The sequence below is a fragment of the Erpetoichthys calabaricus genome, chromosome 2 (assembly GCF_900747795.2).
Source record: "Erpetoichthys calabaricus chromosome 2, fErpCal1.3, whole genome shotgun sequence".
NCBI classification, from domain to species: Eukaryota; Metazoa; Chordata; class Cladistia; order Polypteriformes; family Polypteridae; genus Erpetoichthys; species Erpetoichthys calabaricus.
The window spans coordinates 197,920,858-197,941,421 of record NC_041395.2 but is presented as its reverse complement, the minus strand read 5'-3'; the positions used below and the strand labels follow the sequence as shown (position 1 = coordinate 197,941,421).

The 20,564-nt window shown below is 39.7% G+C and overlaps 2 protein-coding genes across 2 annotated transcripts in view; both read right to left on the bottom strand.

Annotated features, from left to right (window-relative positions):
* ap2m1b (adaptor related protein complex 2 subunit mu 1b) overlaps window positions 1-7,708 on the bottom strand; it is a 28,769-nt gene extending 21,061 nt beyond the window's left edge. The window contains 2 exon segments of the mRNA XM_028794969.2: window positions 2,214-2,328; window positions 7,569-7,708. Of these exon segments, the coding sequence (XP_028650802.1) occupies window positions 2,214-2,287 (74 nt within the window). The 5' untranslated portion in view covers window positions 2,288-2,328; window positions 7,569-7,708.
* Window positions 7,709-10,310: 2,602 nt separating this feature from the next.
* LOC114646669 (segment polarity protein dishevelled homolog DVL-3) overlaps window positions 10,311-20,564 on the bottom strand; it is a 39,144-nt gene continuing 28,890 nt past the window's right edge. Inside the window, exons 2-15 of the mRNA XM_028794967.2 lie at window positions 16,068-16,137; window positions 15,351-15,472; window positions 15,127-15,233; window positions 14,865-15,000; window positions 14,686-14,779; window positions 14,538-14,607; window positions 14,298-14,437; window positions 14,091-14,167; window positions 13,936-14,003; window positions 13,421-13,570; window positions 13,109-13,240; window positions 12,705-12,872; window positions 12,257-12,475; window positions 10,311-12,008 (exon numbers count right to left, since the gene is read on the bottom strand). Coding sequence (XP_028650800.1) covers window positions 11,572-12,008; window positions 12,257-12,475; window positions 12,705-12,872; window positions 13,109-13,240; window positions 13,421-13,570; window positions 13,936-14,003; window positions 14,091-14,167; window positions 14,298-14,437; window positions 14,538-14,607; window positions 14,686-14,779; window positions 14,865-15,000; window positions 15,127-15,233; window positions 15,351-15,472; window positions 16,068-16,137 — 1,990 coding nt within the window. The 3' untranslated portion in view covers window positions 10,311-11,571. The remainder of the gene's footprint in view (window positions 12,009-12,256; window positions 12,476-12,704; window positions 12,873-13,108; window positions 13,241-13,420; window positions 13,571-13,935; window positions 14,004-14,090; window positions 14,168-14,297; window positions 14,438-14,537; window positions 14,608-14,685; window positions 14,780-14,864; window positions 15,001-15,126; window positions 15,234-15,350; window positions 15,473-16,067; window positions 16,138-20,564) is intronic.

Sequence of the window (20,564 nt, the reverse complement as noted above, 5' to 3'; positions counted from 1 at the left end):
AAACTCTAAATTCGAAAAGCTTAAAGCAGATTAGCTGAAATTCACTCAAACCCTCATCAGCTCTCATCAACTTGTCCACAAAACATCAACAATCTTTGCTTGCAAATTACAATATTACATAATTTTCAAATACAGACATGCAGCTTTTTCAAAATGCTTAAAACTCATGTGAGGGATATTAAAATGCATTTTTCCACTGAAAGGATTTTTGTTCCCTCACAAAAACAATACTTCCACCAATAATGAAATATGGAGAAAGTGAAAAAGTTAAAAAATACTTTTAGGAAAGAGCTTTCGGTACAGCTACTGGAATGCTGCACTGGTAATTGTGCATACACAATTGCCATGTCTTTGGCTATTATGGAAAGGTTGAGCCTGCGGGTCTACAAAATTCTTGTTATGATAAATAAACTGTTGAAGATTGTAGGTGTTTGGTTTTAACAACAACATGTAGATTCTCATGAAATGTATGCATGACAACCACCCCAGAAACGTGCTATTTTTAAAATTCATTCTTTTACTGAGTATATCATACAATTTGCTCAGTAATGTAAGCAAAAACACAATTTAAAGCTACAACACACAACGCTATATTATAGCATGCATTTGAAGCTTTAAACTTAAGGAAATACTTACAAATGAAATAATACATACCAATATTAAAAAATTAAGAGTTAAAAACAGCAAAGCAGAGTAAGCATCTTAGTAGGCATGAACCTAGAGAACAGAGTTCCAGAGAATAGGAGCTACTAAGGTGAATGAAAGTTCAGAAGGTGTTGCAGGACTATGAGAAAGCAAAAAAAGTCAGTGTCAGGAGGCATGTGCACGTTTGATGCCATGGAGGGAAAAAAGAAACTGTACATTCTAACACACCAGTATAATCAAAGACTTTTCATGACAATGTGAACTACAACATAAAGCTGGTGTAATGAAGGATGGGGTATTCGTTGTTTTATTAAGTCTGTTTTCTTAATGCAGCATTTTAAAATCTTTAAATCTGAAGTTTACTGAAAAGAACTACCATAACTTAAGCAAAGATGACAAAAAAATAAGATTTTTGCACTGGTAGAGGAGATAGCTAGGATCTGAGATTCAAAGCTTAGTCAACTGAGGACAACTGAATCATTTTTTTCAAAGAACTTTAGCTAGGGACTGCGAATACAAAAATAAAAGCTTTGTCACATTTTAATTACAAGAGGCTAGTAGATATCCATCTGTTTTTCTACGAACAATGTGCATTTAAAAAAAAAATTGAATATGACTGGAATCAACTGAAAACAGTACCATAGACAGAACAAAATACTGATTACAACTTTAACACAAACAAAAAATCTCTGTTTTAGTGCTCTTCGACCACACTAAGGATTACTAAAATTCAATCAAAAGATTTTAGATTGCTCTGCCCCCAGGCACAGCCATCATGCATGTTTATTTGTAAATAGCAGTCTTAAAGTCTTTTTTCATATTATGTTGTATAAAAGCTACACAAGTGATAAAGGCAAGGTGTTACGATTTGGGCTATCATCAACTCTGTAACCTGTTTATAAAGGCATCTGAAGACTTCTGCCCTCCTGCAGATGTACTGTTTAAGCTGTTCACAGGTTTCCCATCCCCTCACAACCCCCAATTCCCCCCCCCCGCCCCCCCAACCAACTGTCATCCACCCTTGTGATCAACCATAGTATTACCCTAATTGTGCCCATTTTAAAAGTTTTTCTAAGTGGCTTTCTAATTATCATACAGTATGTATGATGGATTGTTTAGTTAAGTTGCATTCAATAAAGGCATTTGTTAATTACCTGGGGCATACAATTTAGAACATGCTCTATTAAAGAATAACTGTGCTCTTATTGCTTAAAAAACAAAAACTGCTATAAAGCATCTTAAAAGGACAGCACATGAAACTTAAACAATACTTTTTATAAAAACCAGGCCAAATCTTGCTGTTGTAAAGCAAACCAAAGTAGTATTATAGACGTGTAACATTTCAAGTAAATGGCTCTATACTTTTTTCATGACGTTTCCAAGAAATAGAAGTGTCCTAATCATGGTTCACCAATACTGTATTCATCCTGGAAGACTTTTTACAAGCGAAGAACGACCTTACCCATGAGTAACTGTAGACTGTGCAACAGTCTATAACCAGGCCAAAATCAGTATCTTCCACACAAAAAAAAAAAAAAAAGATACTCCTGACTTTGCAAGAGACTTACCCTATGTCATCTCTGTAGACTCGGGAGATGAGTACCTCTCCCTTATGATTGTAAATGAAGAGCCCTCCAATCATGGTGAATTCACCTCAAATTCAGCCATCCATCATTATCAACCCTGTAGGGGGAGGGAGATAAAGTACAGTTGAGAGGATAGTCTTGAAAGTAGAACACACTTGCTTTTTTAAAATGCAAAAACTGATTACATCTACTTAGGGTGGGGCAAAAAACTCAAAAGAATTATTGAGAAATAACTTCCTCAACAGAACTCATTCAATCCATGTTTTGACAGACATCACGAAAAGCTAATGATAATGGGAATAGTGCCTTCCCGAACCAATCATTGTCCTCACAGGTGGCGCAGTGGTAGTGCTGCTGCTTTGCAGTAAGGAGACTGTGGAAGATTGTGGGTTCGCTTCCCGGTTTCTCCCTGTGTGGATAGCGCTTTGAGTACTGAGAAAAGCGCTATATAAATGTAATGAATTATTAAATAAATTAAAATTATGTGGCCAGAATAGACTTACAGCCACATCTGGTTAGGTTGACACAACGCTGTAAATTGTGTTGAAAGCATTTTCCCACAAAGGCAGGTAATACCACTAATCATTTGTACCATCTGAAGCTGTGCCACCCTTTAGAGCACTCACAATGCAGACTCTACAGACATTACTGAATTAATAGGAATTTCTTGTGCCTATCTTTTTAATGTCTTAGAGCATGAGCTGACAACAATTGAGTGATATATATCAAATGTCATTGTTTTAAATGGTTGGGAAACAAACCCACAAATAAATAGTTTGAATCTATACATTGGAAAGGATACAATATAGAGGTAGTTTTGTGGAGATATTGTAATAATACCTACTTTATTTATTTGGAACTGACCAAAGAATTTACTTTGTGTTCTCCTGTAAAACTTGAAAGCTTTAAGATTTTAGTTTTAAGATTTTATTTGGAGATGACCAACAAATTGTGTGCTCTCCTATAAAACTTGAAAGCTTTTGACTAGTCAGAACAGAGACTTTATTTTCTATTATCTATTTTATTTATTTGAAATTGACTAAATTGAATTTAGTGGTGCATTTTGTTTATGTTCTCCTGTAACACCTGAAGCTGTTGAATGGTCAGAATTAAGACTTTTGTTTATTATATACACCTATTTTATTTATGTGAAAAATACATGTATCATGTTCTACAGTACATTTGTCATGTTCAACTTCTCATAGAAAATAAATAATATTTAAACCAAAATTAACCTTATGATATCTTCACATCTCACTTAGGTGTAAAAAGGAACATTTAAGCTTGACATAAAATAGTGATTCGATTTATTTTGTGATGTGTTGATATTGACTGATATGAAAAAAAAATTATTGTGGTATGATTACCTACCTACCCAACTAACCCCCCCCCCCACCCCCCCCCCCCCATATCACATCACCCAGGCCTACATCTACTGTAATCGTAAGGTTTTTAAAAATATATATTTTTTTTTTTTTGCAGGCTAGCCCCTGGGAGCACAAAACATCTCTGGAAAGTGGACTAATCTTGTCATTCAAAAAGTCTAAATAAAATTATGGAAGATGTTTAACAGCTAACACAAATTATATTTTAAAACTGTACTTGCAGTGTTATTTTGCAAATTGACTTCTTTCACAAGTACTTAGTAGTTTACCTTCTGCTTTACAGCAGAAATTTACAGAAGTCTCTAGTGAATAATATATGGTCTCAGGTGCCAAGTGCACAAAACTTTTTGCTGCTAGAAACATACTTTTAATACATTAAAAAAAAAAAAAAACAAGATACATAACAATTGCTTACTTTTATATGTTCTAGGAGGTCCATGTGAAACGGTTATTCAATATAAGCAGCAATTAAAAGATTTGCATAAATACACTTGCCATTAGGTATGATGCATTAGAGTCTGACTAAGACCCCCTAAAAATTCCTCACTAATCCCAGAGTTGTTTTCACCCATAAATTTTATTTCATATGAAATCTTTACATCAAGAACTATGAATATCTGACTCAAGTTTGAGCTCTCAAACAAACTAATGCAAAATGTTTGTTTGGGTATAAAGAGAAGATACCACTACCTAATGCCAACCATCTCCTAAACTCACCAGGAAAAAAAAAAGGTATAAAAAAAAAAAAAAAATACAGGTTAAAGGGTACAAACCAAATGCCAAGTGGCAAAATGGGGAGTTGATTTTGGTTGCCATTTATGCAAACTGCATTAATTTTCTCAAAATATCCAAATGGTTAAACACTATTCCATATAGTAAAGCGGTACTTGGGACAAGCACAAGTGTTATACCCAAGATTAAAATCTACAATGATTTCAACAGCCTAATTCAAATCAGAGAGGCAGAGGAAGGAAGAGAATCCCACTCAAGGCTATGAGCCATCTCTGCAACTGTCATGTGAGCGGCACTATTCCACCCATTTCACATGACTGACACCCCTATCAAATAATGGGTTAATTACAGTGGTTTAAAACATTAAGATGTCACATTTTAAGATGCAATTTGCAAAACTAAAGAATAATTCTTACTTTGTGCAGTTTATATATTTTTATAGCAAGAAGTTCACAAAGGAAGATGAATCATGTATCTTAAAATAGTCTTTATTCCTGAGCTTTAAAATTCCTCATTTGCTATATATTCCCTTTCACTCCTGTCTATCTAATCATTTTCTTCCGATGAAGACACCTGGCAGGTGTTGAAAGCTCAGGAATACAAGACTATTTTAGGATAAGCAGTTCATTTTCTCTCTTTGTGGACTTCTTGGTATAAATAGGCAAAACATATCGCAGACCTTAACAAACAAACAAAATAAAATAAAAAATAGAACACACAGAAAGCCAGAGTAAAATGGATGCCATTCTTTGTGAGCTGCTAACTGGAAACCTAAACAGTTTATGCAGTGTTCAATACAGGAAAGAATCTGACCAAGACTGAACTTTTTTTATGAAAAATTACCTGCATCCTGTCTCCACAGTAATTTTGCAGGATGTATGAATTTAATGAAAACTAGAGGATATAGTGCAAAAACAGTCACTGGTGGTAATCAATGCTATCTCAAAGCTCAAAGTCCTAAAAAGAAACTACCCTGGTTATCTGCATTTTCACACTATGTCTGCAAATGTTTTCCTTGCACATCTCAAAAATGGGAATGTTGGGTGAACTGGCAGCTCTAAATTGAGCCTACATGATATGTGGACGTGTATGTGTGTTCTGCAATTGACGACTGTCCAGGATGGACAGCATGTCAATACAGAATGGGTATCAGCGTAGAAAGTAAATGGACAATTGCAATCCAAAAAACAGTCAGTGGGCATAGGTTTGATTGAACTTATGTAAACAAAGAGCACTAAATTCAATATTATAGTGCCAAATAACTGACCTCATCCCACTCAAATTAATACACTAGTTCTCAAACAAAATTCTCTTGTTTTATCAAACTAAAACCTAAAGTGAAAAAATTGAATTACATAAAATTAAAAAGCAAGTGTAACACAATGGCTGAAAATAATTTAAAACAGAAGGAAAGAGTGGGTGTCAACTGCAGGCTTTTAGACCATATTTTCGATGGTGTTTTTCAGTGAAAATCTGTAGTACAACATACTACACACTATAACAACAAATCAAATGAACACAATACATGCATATTATTCCCTCATCAAGTAAGAGGCAAAGAGCTCCATTTTCATTAACTCCAATACCAAACTGTCAATAACTATTCCTTTAACATTCAAGGTGTAGCACCAATAGATAGAGGTAGCTTAATTGATTAAATCCATATGTAATGGCGGTTTACTGGAGGAGTACTTGGAAGACAAAAAATTTCATTCATTATCTGTGTACTATACAGAGTTAATCATTGAGACCTTAAGGCTTCAAATCCAAACAGTGCCCCTATGTTCATAAAACTTCTTAGAACATTGGGCACAACCAGATAAATAAGGGTGGGGGCAGGTAAAAATAAAATAAATAAATAAACAAACACTAACTGTAACAAGACGCATTTATTCAATTCCTCTAATGGGCCAGACTAATCTAATTTTAGGACTTTGATGAGTCTACAGGTATAGCAAAAACATCAGGGCAAGGTCTGGAACCAACTCTTGAACCTGTGAACTTCAGGGTTAAAAAACTCTAGTTGGTTTTGCCATCCCATTTAAAAGACACTTTTTGGATGTGGAAGAAAAAACAGGAGCACATGGAGAAGATGCAAACAGAACACAGACAGTATTTGATCTGGTTTTTAAACCTAGTATTGACAAATGCATCACCAGTACAGAATTAAACGTCTGGTGAAAAGCAGCCAACCAATGAATACACAAAGCTCTCATGCTACTGACACAAGAATTATCAGTGGTTCCGTTATGGCATAAACAATGCTTCAGTTGACTGAAAATCTACATTGAATATCATTTTCTTAGACAGGCAAGATTATTATCAGATTTACGGATAAATTAAGGCACATAAGATCATAGTATCCCATTTACCCTTCCAATTTTAAAACTCCAACAGGCGAGCTCTTCCGAGGTTAGCTGCTATTCCACCTCTGGCTAATAAGGAGGCTCCCTCAACAGGGCTCGGCTGGCACCATGCCAGTCCTTACAGAATCCAATACCTTGTTGTAACCCTTTAAATCGGACACACTTCTCCCATTCAAGAATAAAACTTTAAAATACACAAGCCTTTATTCCCAACCATTTTCCACTAAAATCCACATCATAACGGCATTTGGTCGCCTCAACTCTTGGAGAGGCCCTGCACTGCAGACTGGCTCATCTGACAATGCGCTTCCTCCATCTTCCAAGTCTTGTACTTGAAATCGCACGCTTGTATCAATTCACATTAGAATAACCGTGCCACCGCGGATTAAATATAATGCTCCAGACCACTACGTCGCACCGGCTCGCTACTTTCATCCACCGTCGACTCCGACCGGTCGGCCACGATCTCATTCCAGCCCCCACACTACCGCAGCATATCCTCCCCCGCCAAGCCGCTGGCTCCCAACTCCTTCCCGCTCACACAGGGCCTCATCAACACTCTCAATGAGCTGCCAAGCACGAACGTCTTGAGTCCCTTCCTCGCCCTGTGCGGACTGTCCATTTCCTCACTCACTTTACCTGCTTGCACCAGGGCACCGCTTGACATTTCCCGAACCCGTTCGAACCGGGCCGCACAACCACCCTGTCACACCCCCGTTAAGCGACAGCCAAGATGTCCGTCTCCTTAGGGACAACTATCTTTCATTAACGGATTCAAACAATTCTCGTGCTGCATTTGTAGACTCTTGAACAGCATCTGTAGGTATACTCCCTACGATAGCTCTACCTCTTACCGTCTCTTGGTGGTGTCGGAGCCCGGCTCCACTGTTCTCAGACGGGCGTTCTGATTCTCTCGCGTCTCCAAGATGTCTGCCGGTCAGCCTTCAATCTGGAAGCAGTCAGCTGACTGGCGTCATTACGCAAAGGAAGTTAATATTAATGAGACGTGGTGACGCCCGCCGAGTTGGATAGGTTACAGTTCGATTACGTCATCGTGTTTGCTATAAAATGCACGAGAGTCCGGCTTCTGAGGCGACAGAAAGTCTCGGCCGAAATAAGTTAGTACCCCAAAGCTGGCATTTTCATTTCTATGGTCGAGTGAACCGGAAGCCTAGCTGGAAATTTTCAGTCACCTGTCAGAGTACCACGCACGTGTTTCAGAGTACCTGGAGGGAAAAACATTCCCAAAACAGGATAACATGAAAACTCCACACAGTGATTAGGCCGGGATTCAAACCATTAATCAACTGAATAAACTAACCTGAAGGAAAAAAATAATAAAAACAACAAAAGCCAGCATCGCCCTGTCTTAGAATGGCTCCTGCCTTCTGTCAGTTGTTGTCGAGATAGGCTACAACTGGAATAAGCGAGTTAGAAAATGGAAGGATGGCTGCAAAGTCACGAAGTTCGAGGGGGATGCAAGAAGCTGCCTAACCGACATCCTTATCGCTGACCTATACAGTTTTATCTGCTGGCACAGGCTTCCTTTAGTCACAAAACAGGACATGTGGTCTCCTAGACAGGATATTGCTGAGCCCTGTTTTGGCATGTGGAAAACTTGGAATGAAAATATATATTTACACTGTAATAAAACTAGTTTCACTTCTACCATTTTTCAGGTCATAACCAAGGTCAATGGCAGTTTTTCCACCAATACCTTGTCGGGTCACCCAGACTGCTGCCCAGCTGTTGACTTCTGACTGTGGTGGAAAGAAGCACTGCGTTTCTGTGTCACACTGCTTTCTATATTTCCTTCCTTAGGAGATTATGAATTGTTGAGGTTGTTCTCAGTTCAGTATCATAATCATTCAAAAATTGGGCAATGTGAAGTGTAAGCAAACACCTTTTAATACATGGACTGGGATATACAGAATACAAATAATGGAGAGAAAAATATAACCTAACAAAAGAGATTTAATAGCAAGTTTGATCAGCACATATGCAGTGTAGCAGCAATTTGCAGCAACCTTTGCGTTCATAAGAATTATGAGCACTTTAAAATCACTTCAGTTTTTGTCTAACTCACCAGTATAAGAAACCCCTGAAATATGATAAACCATTTGACTCTTTTGATGCCTTGTTATGCATCTAATTAAGACATCCAGCTTTTTGGAGTTCCCTCACCCCCCACCCACCATTTTTGGCCCTCTACACCCAAAAAAAACTCTCATTGTTAGGCAATTTTTAGACATACTTTTGTGCTAGAAATTACACCCTCTATGATAAGTGTAAACCAATAGGCTTCTTCAGCAAAAATGATGAGAAGGACTTTGTTGTGCATGCCACATCAACCAGCCGCAGGGGTTCACCCCTTAATGGGATACAAGAGTTCAAAATTACACCTTTTCACAAAACTCTGAAAAAAAATGGGGATTGGTATTATAGACATAAGGAGTTTTGTTTTATGCTTAGTGGTTGATGATCACAAACATATTTTTGATATTTGATTAATTAACGGTGATCCTAACCCTTTAAGAACCACTATCAGTCAGTCAGTCATTGTCCAACCCGCAATATCCTAACACAGGGTCACGGGGGTCTGCTAGAGCCAATCCCAGCCAGCACAGGAACAAATTATATTTCAAACAGAAGCATGTGGGGTATCGTTTTAAACTTTTTCAAGGTCAGGGAGGATGGACATGATGGTATTTTTAATCCTTTACTAGGGATTTAGCCCTCTATGGACCTCAACCAGAGAGAGGAAAATGACAAATTTCTATTACAATTGAAAATGTTTATAATTTAAACTTAATGTGTTCTCTAATTTTTAAATATTTGACAAATGTTTTTGTTTACTTCATAAGGTAGGAGTATGCAATCATTACATTTTTTATGAATACCCAGAATTGGGACAGCTTACACTAATCGACTTTTTTTCTTTGAGTGAGAGACTGCACTATTCATCAATACAAAAGTCAATGAACTGAAGCATGGAATGTGGTAGAGGTGAGAAATATACAAGTGTCAGGCCAGAAAGTGTAAGAACTGTGAAAACACTGAATAGAAAGCAATATTAGCTCAACCATACCAGGCCTAAAAATGTAAAATGGTTGGGGGTCAAGATAGCCGGTGTCATCCTTAACATTACCCGTGTTCTTTTTCAGAACTTTGAAAAGGTTGCACAAAGTTCATCACCCAGCTCCATTAAGACAACATTCATTTAACTGTTTGTTGAGGGAATGAATGCATCCAAAGCAAAGTGCAGACTGCCCACACTGTTCAAATTTCTCCTATTACAGTCAGGACTATAGTTCATATTTGTTTAGCAGGTTCCCCAGCAGGCTGTTTTTTTTTTTTTTTTTAAACAAGTTATGCATTAAATTCTCCGCTTTACCTAATGCCACTGGGTCAACTGACCTAATTTCTGTTTTTTTGGACAACTGTGGGTCTCCCTCCCAGAATGACTCAGTCCTGCCATCTTACATTTATTAACATCAGAGAGAACATTGTCTTGATATGGCAGAACATCTTGTGAAGATATTGTTGAACTTGGAAATAAAAACAAAGAAAAACAAACACACACAAAAAGGCACATATTTAGGCAATAAAACTATGTTTATAAATAAACAATATTTTTCATAAAACAGCATTCAGTACAGCCAGTATGAGCCGAGCTGAGTACCGCTACACATCAGTCACTAATGTCTGAAAAACTTGAAACTCAAACAAGGAGCTTTACAGCAATGGGTTAATGTGTAAAGTTTACAGGTGTAAGGCAACGAAGTAGACAGATGTGCAGCAAGTGGGCTCTGGCAGACCCAGACTATAGAACAGACACTTCACTATACCTACCCATGCATGCATGGGTCTTCATTCAAGAGCAGGGCCTCAGTATACCCTCCATCGGCAGTTTAAGGTATACACTGTCATTACACCCTGGCAAGAGGGAACCATTTTCACCTTACTACAACCACACTATGGAAATAAGTCCGGTGCATCACTCCCTGAAAATGTTTCATTCATGGATAACCATCTTACTGCACTTGCTCATGCCATCACATTCACTGAATATTGGCTCAACACACTTGCCCAAGGGGCTTCATTCTTGCTAGCACCACCTTGCTGCAGCCATTTTGTGGATTTTGCTTAAGTATTGCCTCCACAGTGGTTTCATTTAAGGGGGCATTATCTTATTATGCACATTCGGAAGGGACTTCATTCTAATGAAGCACCTTGCTCTACCAGTTCATGACATTCTGATTTTTCTGATTTAGTGATGCTCCAGGATTGGGACAGTTTTATGGCCAACATGCCAATAAACATTCTTCCCTATATCCTGTACAGCTTAAAAAAGTATCAGGATGCTTTGTTCAGGAGGAATAGACACATTCACACTCAGCAGAAAAGTCTGCTTGAATCTACTGTGGTATTTTACTCTTCTATTCATTTTGAAATATTCCATAAAATGAGCCATTTGTTTGTCTGTAGCTCCTCAACGTTAAGTGATAGACTCAGTACTGCAGACAGACCAGCTGGTATACTTCTCTCTTCATGAGGCAGGAGGTGTGTTCTCTGGGTGTTGTGGTACCAGCCTAAGAACAATGCTTGGCTAACAGGCATTCCACCTCTGAACCACACCTTTTCAAACAAAACCCAAAGTGTTACTGCTAGGAAACAGAAGAATCCTGCCTGCATACAGTCCAGGCTCAGGCTACGCAGTGTCCAACCCATCTAAAAGAGCTGGATGCAGCCACAGCTCACACTGCTGCTTATTTTCTAACAAGTTTATTTTGATATCTTTATTAAGAAATCAAGGCCAGAAAAATCTCTCCATCCGATTGGTGGTCTTCAGTGGGGTCACATAACATCCACGAAAAACTCACTGGGATTACCCATGGCCATGCGGAACGACTGTCTGCTAGAAGTCAGTTCAGGGGGAACTGATGCCAGGTCTCGGCCCGGGGGTGCACCAGGTGGAGTTGTAGGTGGTGCCATCATTACCAAAGGTGGAGGAAAATGAGGGGGTGGGACTCCTGGTGGGCCATAGGCATGGCTGTGGTTACTTCGTATGCTGTGTGCTGTGGAGTGGTGACTGCGATGGCTATGTTCACTAGGGGGCGCTGCTGAGCGTTCACTGGGTGGCCGCTCCCTCCTCACACTGCTGCTTCTTGTGGTGTGGTCCGACTCACTGCCACTGCCCCCTGATTTGGAGTCTGCACCCCCTGTCTTGCCCGCTTCCTTTTCCTTCCGCCGTTGTTCACTTCCACTTCTGTTTGAACCACTACTTCGGCTTCCTGTAAGAGGCAGAGGAAAAGGCAACAGGAACTAGGGTTGGTGTGGTGAAAGAAAATGTATATTATGAAAGGTGGCCACATTAGGTGAAGTCACTTATCACAACATTATCCATTGCAATCGGTAAAATACAAGAATAGTTAAATACAAAAATCTGCTTTTTGACTCTTAAACCACCCTTTGCCTAAACATCTATGACCCACCTGACTGTGTTTCACAGAAGAGCAGCCTAATGGCTTTCCTCTCTTACCTTCACTGTGTTGGCTGCCAGCACTTCCACCTCCACCTCCATAACTGTAGCCAGGGTCATGAAAACCTGGATGAGGGCTGTAAGGGTGTGGTGCTGGGTACTGATATGGGAAGGCAAGTGGCCAAGGTGCAGCCCCAGGATGAGGGAGAGGTGCCAAAGTGTCCTGGTCTGAAGCTCCACTAGAGCCGTCGTGGTCATTCAAAGACAGATGTGCCATATCTTTGAAAAACAGAGAAGGATTAGAAAACTGACACAAAATAGCCAGTCAGATCATGTCATTGTCTATCTTGGCTTAACACTTAGAGACGAAATGTGGAACCATAATATCAGCCTCAAATCAGGATCAATCAAGTGCATCTCAATCACCTTTTCAGCCTTGCATACCTTCATATAACATTACACAACCCTGACAAGTGTACTCAAACTCAATTGTTTACTTTCCACTTACTGCCACAGAGGTCCCCAAAGATATAGTAGCACTGTTCAGAGAAAGTAATCTTGTTGACGGTGTGCCTGATGTATCCAGCTTTGAGCAAATTACTTGCATACTTGCGTGCCTCTCGCCGGTCAGTGAAACCCTCCACATGGTGGTACAGCCAGTCCACTACATCAGAACCTACAAGCAGAAGATGCAGTTTACCTGGGGTACTGCCAGGCTGGGGAGAGAGAACACAGCTAGGCAAATACAGTACATTTAAAAAAAATCTTTGTGGATTTATCAGGTAAAAATGAAATGGCTCCAAAAATAAGCAAGTATGACCTCCAATGAAATGAAGATGTACAATGATGAGTAGTTTACGTTACGTCTTCCTGTCAGGGTAGTGGACGACGGGAGTGGTGATCAGAATATACCTATAAATGCATTGGGAATGGTTATCTTCAGCCACATCCTGTCTCGCACCTCCAGACCTGACTCAGGCGATGCCATGGCTTTAGCAATAGTAGCCATATCACTGTGGATGGACAAGTGGAAGTCATCAAAACCTGCAATGGAAGAATACACAAAAGACACATAACCTGAGAAGCCAAACAAGTACCCTGTGTGCCACCAAATGCACAATAATCACAACATCATGAAAATAGCCATGCAAGCCCGGGCAAGTAGCCGGGGGTGGAAAAATAGTGGTAGGAAGCCAAGCAGGACAGCACACACACAACACTTACGTTCAGTCTCAGGAATGGAGCTGGAGATGGAGGAGCTAGTGGAAGTGATCGTGCTCATGGAAGGGCTCATACCATACACTGGGTACGTCCCCGTCATGGCAGCCGTATGTGATACCCAGGCTGCCGGGTCGATAGGTCGAATTGGCTCACCTGCAGAACGAGGGGAGGCAGAGTGGTTGAAGGTGGGACATGTATCTTATGTTAAAGTTCTGGGAAAACTGTGCATCTTCCCTTGATTTTTTCTGTGCAGATAACAACAGCCTAACAAAGGTGAACTTCCATTCTTCACATCAGTGATTGCAGCAAGTCACAGATTACCCTACAATTGTGGCAATTCCAGTTTATTCTTGTAGTTCTGGCCTATGCAAAGTTCTGACTATCTGAATTTCACACTTCCCCACCCACACCACCTTTTTTAAAAAAAAAAAAAAAAACAAAACAACAATCCCTTTCCTACCAACAAACACTCTAGACCTGGATACTCCAGCTGCACTATCTCGGGTCTTACTACTTACTCCTGGGTAGTGTGAAGCAGCCTCTAGGTGTTGGGTCCCAGCACTTTGCCACTGTCAGAGTTATAGGCCTATGAGGAGAAATAGATGCTAATTTATGCAATTTTTATAGAAAGCCAGGCATAAGGCAACAATCATAAAAGTAGAAAAAGTCTCACCCTGGCTTGTGAACAATCTCCCTTAGAACACGCACAGCATCATCATTGCTCATGTTTTCGAAGTTGATATCATTGACCTGAAAGGAAGAAAACGAACATTCTGTATCTGACATTGTCTCCAAATGTTTAGAAGAAGATGTTTATTTGTTAAAATCACTGCTCTTATTTTTTTGTCATTCTGTAGCACCTCAGTGTGGTCACACCAACCTGCAGAAGCATGTCTCCTGGTTCAATTCGACCATCTGCTGCCACAGCTCCACCCTTCATGATGGAACCAATATAAATGCCTCCATCTCCCCGTTCATTGCTCTGCCCCACAATGCTAATGCCCAAGAAATTGTATTTCTCTGCAAAAACAAAACGCCTGTTATTTGCTGTCCACAAACTCCAAGCACTCTTTAGAAGTAACATAGCAAAGCAAAGAGCAGAAGCTAACTCCACACTCACCCATATTTAACGTGACTGTGATGATGTTTAGAGACATTGTGGAATCTGTAATGCTGCTGAAGGAGGATGACTATAATGAAAGAGAAAAAAAATATGTTCACATTGGTCCACAACTTCTACCTTCGCTGTATACAGCTGAGACACATACCCGCTCCATACGTGGGGCCTTGGGTTTCCGCCGCCGCCTTTTATGTCTTCTCATGAGTCGGCTGGAGCTGCTCTGCTCTGTTGAGCTACTGAACCTGCCAAGACCATACACAATGCATGTGAAATAGTCTTTTACTAAACTGTAACTCATCCAGAAGTGATCAATTAAGAAGTGCATACCGGCTTGCTGAGTCATCATCATCAGAGTCAAAGAAGCTGGTGGACTCCAGCTCACTGCTCATCAGTGTGGACGAACTCTCATAACCACCCATGTCATGCCGTCGCTCCATCTTCGCATGGCCATTGAATCGATGCACTGTAGTAGGTCACACAAACGCACACTTAACTGATGATTGTGTAATGAGCATTTACCCAGTTTTTCCACCCAGTTTAGTACCACCTTCAAACCCCCAAATGCACCATGGGTTAAGCCCCAGTTTACCATGTTCATTTGCTTCCTTTCGGCGTGGCCTGTCCCTTCGTAGAGATACCACGGACTCTGTCTCTGTCTCATTGTCCAAGTTGTCCTGACTGCCAGCAGCATTTGCACTATTGGGTAATGAGAGTAGACCGATCACTACATGCATAGAACCCCAAATCATAAGTCCATCCAATAAATACAGCCTAAAGATAAGCCAATTGACAGGTTGCATCAAGAGCACTTACTGAAAAGATGGAGGTCTCGAATCCCCAATGCCTCCTGTCCGCTCTATGGGGGGTGGAAGATCTGACTGGCTGTCTGCACACACAGAGCCAGCATCTGAGTGGGAACCATCTGCTGACACCAACTGGGAAGAAATTGGCAGTTGCATGAGTCCACAGAGGCTTGCTTACCAATTTACTTTATAGCTTAAAAATATTTAATACTATTATGATATCTTCAACCTCCACCCCACAAAACAGTTACTCAGGGCACAGTAAGTGTGGTCCCTGCTATGCATTTTACACACAATGTAAATTTTCCTTGTCCACTGGGGTAAAAGCCATCAGCTGTATAAGCACATTGGCAAAACCTCTGACCACAGAACGGTACTGGCTCACCTCTCTATTTACAAAAGTATAACACCCTACCACCTACAAATCCCCTCATACAGGGGACACAGAAGTTGAAACATATTAATGTACAAAATACAGATCTCACTTTGATGTGGGGACAAGGGAGTCAGACCCTTCTACTTATAGTATAATATCGCAGCCCCTCTTTTTCTCCCTTAAATCACTAAGATTGACTTTAAGATATTATTGAGCAATACAAGCTTCCTTTTTTCTTGGGAGACACCACGTGGTGAGGCCTGCTACTCAAAACCTCATTCTACTCCAATGAGAGAACATCAGTCACACATGTACTACTGGGACAAGCTGACAAAGTGTACAAAGACTCACCCAGGACACCACACGGCCATTAAAACATGGGAGCTTGGCATTGTCATCTGAGATTTCTTCCTTCACTACTCTGTTAAAAAGGAGAGAGAACGTAGTTCAGGATGCTTGGCTACAATAAGACACAAACCATTCGCAGCTTTCCCCATAAAAACTTAGATGAAATGGCAATGTATTTAATGACTTCAAGTAATAGCAGCCAGGCTGTGTCCTTCAACAGAATCCTAGTGTCTAGACTGGTGTCAAAATATATGTTTGGAGTAATGTGGTACTCACAGAGCCAAAACGTTTACATGAGTTCTAATGCTACATAATAAAAGAGATAGTGGAAGCTGACAGTCAAAACTTTAATAAGATGCAGACTGGACTTAAATTGATCATTTATTTAACATAAGAGCTCCAGTCTTATTTTAGACACAACTTGTGGTGATCTAATATGTCAAGATGAACAGACATTTCTAGTTCTCTGAAACACTTGAGTAATTATCTTACCTGACAGCAGCATGTCTCATTACCTGGCTCCTGCTAACAACAACATCCATTTAAGAGAATGGGATCTGCTGGCAAGATTCCTTGTGCAACATTCTAGCCCACACACAGCTACCAGCATTAAGGTTTGAGGGTTGACGTTGTTTCTTTAAACACTCTAGTGTTGTATGGTGGTATGTTCCCATAATAACCTGAAAAATACTATATAGAGAGGCATGCAAAAAGTATGGGTACCCTTGTTTTAAATGCCTTTAACTGTGAATAGTTAAGTGATCACCAAAAGGCATAAAATTAAAGATGACACATTTCTCTTTAGCATTTTATGCAAGATCAGTGTAGTGTTTTTGTTTTATACAATGTGCAGTGAAAAAAAGGAAAGGCGCACCATGCAAAAGTTTGGGCACCCCAAGATATTTGAGATCTCAGATAATTTTTACCAACGTCTCAGACCTTATGGCTTGTTCACAGTCATCATTAGGATACCTCAAGTGATGCAAAGTAGTATAAATTCTCTGACTCCTCAAACCTTGTCCCTACAATCAGCAGTCATGGGTTCCTCTAAACAGCTGCCTAGCACTCTGAAAAATAAACTAATTGATTCTCACAAAGCAGGAGAAGGTTATAAGAAGATAGCAAAGCATTTTCAGGTAGCTGTTTCCTCTAATTGTAATTTTATTAAGAAAAGGCAGTTAACCGGTGGAGGTCAAGTTAAGGTCTGAACCAAAAAACTTTCTGAAACAACTGCTCGTTCGTTTGCTATAAAGGCAAATAAAAAACCCTGTTTGACTGCAAAATACCTGAAGAAACATTTAACAGACTGGAGTGGGGATGCACTGTTCTACTGTGCAGTGACACTTGACTCTACCATGAAGGTCATTTGTTCATCAGAAGAAAAGCTTTCCTGCGCCCTAGCCACAAAATTCAGCACCTGAAATTTGTAATTGAACATCGAACATGCCTGATTCATTTTGGAAACAAGTTCTGTGGACCGATGAAGTCAAAATAGAACTTTCTGGCAATAATATGCAAAGGTATGTTTGGAGAAAAAAGGGTGCCTAATTATAGGAAAAGAACACCTCTCCAACTATTAAGCATGGGGTGCATTGTTCATGCTTTGGGCTTGTGTTGCAGCCAGTGGCACAGGGAACATGCCAATTGGACTCAAATAAATACCAGCAAATTCTGTAAAAAAAGTTGAAGTTAAAAAGAGGATGGCTCCTACAAGATAATGATCTGAAACACCACAAAATTTATAATGGAATACCTCAAGAGGTACAAGCTTATGGTTTTGCCATGGCCCTCATAGTCCCCTGACCTAAACATTATTGAAAACCGGTGGATAAATCACAAAAGAGCAATGCATGCAAGACGGCCCAGGAATCTTGCAGAATTAGAAGCCTTTTGCAATGACAAATGACTAAAAATAAACCAAGAAAGAATTGAAAGATTTAACTGGCTACAAAAAGCATTCACAAGTACTGATACTTGCCAAAAGTACTGACCATGTTGGGTGCCCAAACTTTTGCTTCAGACCCTTTTCATTTTTTTGGTATACTTGTGAATGATGGAATTAAAAATGTAATCTTGCTTAAAATATTAAATAATCTTGATCTTTATTCCTTTTGGTGATCACTTCATCTTCTGCATTCTTAACTATTCACAATAACAGACATTTTAAGAAAGGGTGCCCAAACTTTTACATGCCACTGTACTCTGCTATGTGGTGACACTCTTACATGGGATTGACCAGAATCAACAGAGTGGGCCTTTTTGGTCAAAATGGAGAAGGCTAATAAACGCACAAGAAAGAGGAGCAGAAACCTCAACTGGTAAATGGATGTGCATCCGGAATGTTGCTAGAGGCCACAACCAAATCAATTACAACAATACAGAAGGTCAGTGTCTAATATCTGGCCTGCATGTGGTTTACTTACAGGGCAGTGGTCACATCTGGAAAAAAATCAGGACAGCACATCTATTATTAATGGGGTAACTGCACAACAGAAAACAATCTTCGGGCTTAACAGAAGGTGACACAGCTTTCTCCAGGAATACAAACAAGAGATACACAAATTGACCCTACCTTAGTTATAGGAAGCCAGGCAACACAAGAGCAATCACAAGTGCTATGTAATTTAATGGAAATCCTAAGAACTGGGCTACAATAGGTCCATAAGAGGACAGTGAGCAATGTGGACTCATGGCCCCAGGACTTTACATGGCAACATTCTAAATGTTGTACCAAATAAACTGTGTAAGAAAATCCCAAGACAGAGTATGACCAACTCCCATTCGTTAGTGCTTTTGGAGCTTAGTGCTGGGAGACAAAAAAATATGCCAGGTACAGGGCTGACCAGATAACTGAAAAGACAAACAGGAAATGAAGGGAAAAAAGAGGTGACAAGCACACAAACCGCCACCTCCATAAAGAGTCACAGCATTCTGTAAAGGAACATTTGTATAGGCTAGAGAGAAGGAACTTATTTGCATATGCCCATGTTACTCCCAATAATATTTTTAGGTCTTAAAACCACTCGGCTCAGACAGACACACTAGTGTCTGGCTCGCTATGCTATCTACTAGCAGTGTAGCCTTCCAATGCTTCGGAAAAGAAGCCATAAAATGACTAACACATTATGAAAAATTGAAACAAAACTAAATATTGTAAGATATGTCTTTTTTTATTTATTTTTTTATTTTACAGCAAAGTAGCAGGATATAAAATGTTTTTCATTTTAGAAACACAGACAATCATTTTTTCATTTTTTAAGCATCATAAGGTGGTTACTGGGAAAAGCAAAGAAGACTAATACTTGCCATTCTGTGTCTGTCCTTGACCTTCACTGAACCACATCAAAAAGTTTACACAGATAAAAACAAAAAAATACATACTGTATATATATCACAATGTTCATGAACATATGACAAAGATGCTACTTTAATTATTTAATATTTTTTAAGCTGTAAAATTTCTCACCCTGATCACAACTGTATAGAAATTAATTGAATAGCTTTTGAATTTCTAGAATCTGATGATAAGGCACTGCCTGTTGACATTGGTTGTATTTATTTTAATTGGGTGCAACAAAACCCACATGACTGTTTGAATAACCTTTCAGAAACTAGCATTCTAGTAGTAATAACTGATAATCCCCAAAACCCCTAGTTAGAGATTTGGTTGAAAGAGGGGGGGAAAAAAAAACTATAAACTCCAAAGTTTTCACCATGTTCACTTTAAAACATCCAAGGGACTTTATTTGTTATAGCACCAAGTACAGTACACAAGATCAATCACTTCTCAGAAATCATTAGGACAAGATGTGTTCTAAAGTACTTCTGGAGAATTTTTTGGGTTTCGGAATGGTATAAATAAATCTTATGAATACATGTGTGTAAATGAGAGGGAGGTCAGTGGAATGGAAAGGATGCAGAGAGTAGAGTTGGCAAAGGTGCAAGTTTAAATACTTCGGATCAACAGTACAGAGTAATGGGGCTGTTAAAAAGAGGTGAAGAAGAGAGTGCAGGCTGGGCGGAGTGGGTGGAGAAGAGTGTCAGGAGTGATTTGTAACAAAGGTACCAGCAAGAGTGACAGGGAAGGTCTAAAAGACGGTAGTGAGACCAGCCATGTTATATGGGTTTTAAACGGTGGCCCTGGCAAAAAAAACAGAGAAGACCAGAGCTGGAGGTGGCAGAGTTAAAAATATTAAGATTTGCATTGGGTGTGACGAGGAAGGACAGGATTAGAAATAAGTACATTTGAGGGTCAGCTCAGGTGGAACGGTTTGGAGAGAAAGACTGAGAGGTGAGACTGCACATGTTTAAACCAATGCAAAGGAGAGATGCTGGGTATATTAGGAGAAGGGTGCTATGGATAGAGCTGCCAGGCAAGAGGAAAAGAGATAAGCCTATGAGAAGGTTTATGGATAAGGTGAGAGAGGAAATGCAGGTACTGAGTATGACAGGGCATGATCCAGAGGAGAGGAAGATTTAGAAAAAGATGATCTGCTATGG